The 6,631-nt window shown below is 35.7% G+C and overlaps 2 gene segments (V, D, J or C); both read right to left on the minus strand.

The window, feature by feature from the left end:
• Positions 1 to 507: 507 nt before the first annotated feature.
• On the minus strand, positions 508 to 1,154 carry LOC124389575. The segment is given in 2 exon segments: positions 508 to 842; positions 935 to 1,154. Coding segments are annotated over 2 exon segments (378 nt in total).
• A 4,472-nt stretch (positions 1,155 to 5,626) lies between these two features.
• Positions 5,627 to 6,120, minus strand: LOC124389576. The segment is given in 2 exon segments: positions 5,627 to 5,961; positions 6,046 to 6,120. Coding segments are annotated over 2 exon segments (378 nt in total).
• Between the last annotated feature and the right edge of the window lie 511 nt (positions 6,121 to 6,631).

Below are 6,631 nucleotides of genomic sequence, written 5' to 3' on the forward strand. Positions count from 1 at the left end.
TAAATAAATAATACAATAATAAAAAAGTTTTTCAAACATTTTTAAGTAATTTATTAGTACAAACTCCGAACTCCGAACTTTCGAGCCACTCATGGCTTCTCGCGAACTATTAGATTTTTCGCGAGTTACTTTTAGTCCGGTTCCAAAAGAAAAGTCGCAAACTATCAGGGTCACAAGTGTCAAGGTCGTGAGTATCGAGGTTTCACTGTACATAGATTTGGTCTCATGTCATGTCCTCTCAACTGATTGACAAGTAGAAATTGACAAGTAAATGAAAAAATGCAAGAAGTAAAATAAAATGTGTCCACACACCATATTTCTCTTTATGAATTGTTATGTTTTAGCAACACTCTATTTTGCTCTGATGATTGCTTTGAATTTATTTTGCTGCAAACTTAAGGTGCTTCATATAATACCCATTCTAATTGAACAAATATATATAACCACAGCACCACCTATAGACCTGATTAATATCTACACATTCACATTAGTCCATTCAGTATTTGTTCAGTGCTGTAGTGTGTTTGCACCACAGTGTTTCTTCACAGCACAGAAATACAGGGCATTGTCTCCAGCATCCAAGTTCTTTACTGTCAACGATCCACTCTCAACTACATCCTTAACTGCTTCATATTTGTCTTTACTGAATTTACCATAATCTGGTTCACTACCAACTGTTGTAAATACAAGGAGTGTAATTTCCTCCCCTGGAACCTGCTTAAACCAGTACATCTGTCTGTGGTCGATATCCTTATTGTGACTGCAATTCATTTCTACAGAATTCCCTGGAGAACGCCAGAGCCTTTCAGGCATCTGGAGAACACCATTGTTATCTGCATGACCTGTAAGAAGAATAGATCAGCGTAATTAAAATGCTGAGGTAAGTTACAGATAAAACACTGTATTTTGTAGTCTTGTAGTCTTGAAGTCTTACCAGAAAAAAGACAATATGCCAGAATAAGGAGAGCTGTGATCATGTTGGAAAAAAAGTAGACTCAGTGTCCTTAACTGACCTCATCTGGCAGTGAGAGGGAAGATACATTACACTGCATTGATGTGACTCTTTTATGACAGGAAATGACATCTACTATTGTTGCTCTACTGAGTAAATGTTTGTAATATTGGAATAGCACAGTTTGGTGTATAGAGTTACTTGTAATGTGGCGACAATCCGTCACGCTCCCTGAGATCTCAAAACTCTGGGCTTCTAGTAGTTCCTAGAATAGCAAAGTCCACTAAAGGCGGTAGAGCGTTTTCACATTTAGCTCCCAAACTTTGGAATAGTCTTCCTGACAGTGTTCGGGGTTCAGACAAACTCACCCAGTTTAAGTGCAGATTAAAAACATATATTTTTAGAAAAGCCTACACATAACACACGTCTCACATCATAACATTGTGCTCCAGAACATCTAATCACATGCACATTATCAACTTGTGCTGTTAATATCATGAACAGCAGCTACGCTAATTCCTCTCCACTGCTTCTCTTTCTCTCACCATCCCGAGGCTTCCTGAGGTTTGGCCAGCTCCAGTCACGTCCCACCTCGTGAACATTATGTACTTTAAAGAAGTAGATGCCAAACTCGCAAACATCCTGAAACATCTAGAGATGTACCAGTGCCAATTGGATCCCACTACATGTGTGGAGTTTTGACATTGGACCTCCTGGAGTGTTTAAAGGCTCTGGCATGGAAAAGCTGTTGCTGGATCTGTTATGATCACAAATGTTGAGCTCAGTAGCTCCTACTTTTATACCAAAGACTGTAGAAAGAACATTTACTTATAATCTTATACTCCAGTGCTCATGTTAGTTCTCTCTCTCCTGTGTTCTGTATTGTTGAAAGATTTATGATCACATTCTTGATGTCACCCAAATGAGGATGGGTTCCCCTTTTGAGTCTGGTTCCTCTCAAGGTTTCTTCCTTATAACATCTAAGGGAGTTTTTCCTTGCCATAGTCGCCCTGGCTTGCTTATCAGGGATAAATGCACACCATTCACCTTGACTGTTGATTTCTGTAAAGCTGCTTTGAGACAATGTCTGTTGTGAAAAGAGCTATACAAATAAACTTGACTTGACTTGACTTGATTAATTACTTTTATTACTCATAATAACAACAAAACGCTGTGATTTTGTAAAATATAGAAAACAGACAGGGGCGCTCTCTGCCATCTATGTCATCTCTCTTTAATTGAATACTTGCCTCAGAGACATAATAAATATATGAATAGAAAGCTCTAAATGTCTTCTTTAAAATAAAATGAGTTTATCTAAATACAAATATTCTCTGATTATGTAATTCGTATAAAAGTTAAAAGAGGTACACTTTTAATGGAATCACCTCATTAATCTTCGTTGTGGAAACACAGCAAAGGTTCCATTTGGTGTCCTGATAATTTAAGTAATTTTAAACACCACAATTAGTTCAAAACATTTACAAGAATATTTTGTCTTCATGCTCTATGTTGAGTCTGGTTTCACTAATAATAAAAATACATTTGCATAAAGAATCAATATTTGTCCTTGCCCATGTTGATTAGAATATTTTAAAAAATAGAAAGATTTATTTCAAGGTACATTAAGATAACAGATAAAACAATGTGTGATTAAGTGAGTTAACTCGTGACAACTGTGTGATTAATCGCGATTAAATATTTTAATCGAATGACAACCCTAATATTAATATGATGTGAGGTCCAGTTACCAGCTAACTAATGGCTATTTTTTACATGTTAGAACCCAAACTTCTTTACTTTAATTTGAGTAAAATAGGATAGTCAGTACTTCAACGTTTACCAGAGTATTTTTTGCCATCTCTGAATACAGGACATAAATGAATGAATGATGTCCATATAATGCAGTTTAACATTTTATAGTAAAATTAAACATAAGTAATAAATGATATTTTTTTTTATATGAGTAATTTCACTGAAATTTCAAAGTTTGATTGATTACAAAGTGCATTATAATTATTTCTAGTCTGAATATTTAAATATTGCCTTGTGATGTGGTTAAACAGGTGTATGATGCTATACAGTTGATTATAGAAAGGTTTTTGTATTGAGAAAAGGACATATGTGACACTGTGTTTAATAAGCTGCACAGAAGTACAGAGTGCTGTGCAGACTTTGTGTTGCTTTATGAATTTGTAGAGAAACTGATGAACTTCCGTCTCCACTCAATGTGAAATTGCCTTCATAGTTTTCCTCATATTTTGGATTAACATAAACATCCCCAATGAGTTTCAGACTAGTGTCTTCATGTGTTCTGTAATACCATAGTATTCTATTGTAGTTTGGGATGCTGTGATTGCAGGTCAGAACTACACTTGCATCAGGCGAACACAGCACATCAGCAGGCTTTTGATAAACATCATTGCTAAATAAAGAACCTATATTTGAGAGAAAAAGTTTTAGATTCAGAATGAGTATTTTTAATATATTTAATCTGTTTAATGTAATATAAAAATTAAACAAATTGCAACACATCCGTAGAAATATTAAATAAGATATGAGCCCTAATATTACCTGAGAGGCAGCTCAAATAGATGATGAATCTCAATGGAAATCTAATCATGTTGATTTATTTAAGGTCGTGTAAGAAACAAGTGATCTCATGTTAATTCAAATCCATAAGATGTGACACCTGATCAGACCTCAGTGTCACCAAGGAAAGGATGTGACATCATTAGCCTGATCTAACACTATGTTTCCACCTAAGAAAGGTTTACATTTTTTTCTAATTTTCTTACTTTTCATATTTGTTTGTTTTGAATTGAATCTATTGAATGTTTTTCACATTTTTATTTAGCTTTTCTATTTTCTGCACATGGTCTCACCTTTTTTAAATGTTCAATTTCCTTTGTTTCTCAACCTACTGAAATCTGAAATTAGGTTATTTAGAGAACACGTAATTTGCCACAAACATTAACCTGAGCTCAAAATCAATTAGCATATCAGTTAAATAAATAATACAAATACAGTGCAACCTCGATACTCGCGGGGGTTATGTTCTATGAACCCTCACGAGTAACAATAAATCGTGAGGTTTTGACTCTCTCCTTTTGATGACTCCTTTTTCAAGGGGAATTGAATTCACAAAAATTGTGTATTACTTGTCATAAAAGTTTTATTTACTACTTTAAATAAATAATACAATAATAAAAAAGTTTTTCAAACATTTTTAAGTAATTTATTAGTACAAACTCCGAACTCCGAACTTTCGAGCCACTCATGGCTTCTCGCGAACTTTGGTTTTTCCCGAGTTACTCTTAGTCCGGTTCCAAATGAAAAGTCGCAAACTATCAGGGTCACAAGTGTCAAGGTCGTGAGTATCGAGGTTCCACTGTACATAGATTTGGTCTCATGTCTTGTCCTCTCAACTGATAGTTTGTATTGTATTTAGTATAAATTGACAAGTGAATGAAAAAATGCAAGAAGTAAAATAAAATGTCCACACACCATATTTCTCTTTATGAATGGTCAGTGTTGGGCACTAACACGTTACTAGTAAAACATAATTTTTACAGTAACTAATACTGTAACGCGTTACTTTTAAAAATAAAGTAACTCCGTTACCGTTACCGTATGGTGCGTTACCCGTTACTTTTTTTAATGAATTAATTTCGGCTGAAGTGTAGACTACAGCCTAACTTGCTTACAGCAGCGTCGCATTGTAGGATTGGTGGATAAACCACTGTAAACAGGAAAAAGACGCACTGGATTGGTGGATTACCCTCTGTATACATGAAGAAGACGCGCTGTGGGCGTGTCTCCGTTTATTCAGGTCTGTGCGGCAGTAATGGCGAGTCGAGGCGAGAGCAAGACGAGTTTCTCAAAGTGGAAATGTGCTCATTATTTCACTTTAGTTAAGTATAAAGACAAAAACTTTTAAGTCAAATGTAAGCTGTGTCTTTCTGGTTCAAAGCTCGTATCTACTGCGATAAACAGCAACTCCAATCTGTTGAAGCTCCTCCAGGACCTCCATGCCTGAGGAGCTAGTAGCTAGAAGCTAGAAGCTAACCCGGTGTTCTGTTCTACATTGTTGATAGTTTTCATACTTTAGCTGTGAAAGGAACATGTTTAAGAGCTCAACACAACAGCAGAAGCCACTTTAGTTTTTGATTGTGAATATATTATTCAGCTTGTTTTGTTATTTATTTTAGAAATGCTTGTGATATATTCAGTTTGTGCAGGTCTGACTTTAATAAAATAGTGTTTAAAAATTACTTTGTGTTTAAGTCAGTTTTGTGTTTGTATAGACCATAACACATAAAAGGGCATTAATGGGAACATTAAAGAAGGTTCTTTAAAAAAGTAACTAAAAAGTTACTTTTAACAGTAACGCATTACTTTTTGATGTAAGTAATCAACAAAGTAACGGAGTTTGAATGAAGTAACGAGTAACTGTAACTAGTTACTATTTTTAAGTAACGAGCACAACACTGTGGATGGTTATGTTTTAGCAACACTCTAGTTTGCTCTGATAATTGCCTTGAATTTATTTTGCTGCAAACTTAAGGTGCTTCATATAATACCCATTCTAATTGAACAAATATATGAAACCACAGCACCACCTATAGACCTGATTAATATCTACACATTCACATTAGTCCATTCAGTATTTGTTCAGTGCTGTAGTGTGTTTGCACCACAGTGTTTCTTCACAGCACAGAAATACAGGGCATTGTCTCCAGCATCCAAGTTCTTTACTGTCAATGATCCACTCTCAACTACATCCTTAACTGCTTCATATTTGTCTTTACTGAATTTACCATAATCTGGTTCACTACCAACTGTTGTAAATACAAGGAGTGTAATTTCCTCCCCTGGAACCTGCTTAAACCAGTACATCTGTCTGTGGTTGATATCCTTATTGTGACTGCAATTCATTTCTACAGAATTCCCTGGAGAATGCCAGAGCCTTTCAGGCATCTGGAGAACACCATTGTTATCTGCATGACCTGTAAAAGGAATAGATCAGGTTAATTAAAATGCTGAGGTAAGTTACAGATAAAACACTGTATTTTGTAGTCTTGAAGTCTTACCAGAAAAAAGACAACATGCCAGAATAAGGAGAGCTGCGATCATGTTGGAAAAAAAGGTAGACTCGGTGTCCTTAACTGACCTCATCTGGCAGTGAGAGGGAGGATACATTACACTTTATTGATGTGACTCTTTTATGACAGGAAATGACATCTACTATTGTTGCTCTACTGAGTAAATATTTGTAATATTGGAATAGCACAGTTTGGTGTGTAGAGTTACTTGTAATGTGGTTGAACAGATGTATGAGGCTATAAATTTAAATGATAGAGGTTTTTGTTTACAGGAGAGGACCTATGTGACACTGTGTAAGAAGCTGCACAGATGTACAGAGCACTGTGCAGCACTTGTTGCGCTGCAGGTATTTGTAGAGAAGCTGATGATCTCCCATTTCCACTCACTGTAAAATTACCTTCAAATCTTTCTCATGTGTTGGACTGCTTGCATAAACATATCCAATAAGTTTCAGGCTAGTGTCTGCGTGTGTTCTCTGATACCACAGTATTGTATTGTAGCTCGGATTGCTGTGATTGCAAGTCAGAATGACCCTTTCTTCAGGCAAACACAGCACATCATCAGGGTTCTGAT

The sequence above is a fragment of the Silurus meridionalis genome, chromosome 8 (assembly GCF_014805685.1).
Source record: "Silurus meridionalis isolate SWU-2019-XX chromosome 8, ASM1480568v1, whole genome shotgun sequence".
In the NCBI taxonomy this organism is placed as follows: domain Eukaryota; kingdom Metazoa; phylum Chordata; class Actinopteri; order Siluriformes; family Siluridae; genus Silurus; species Silurus meridionalis.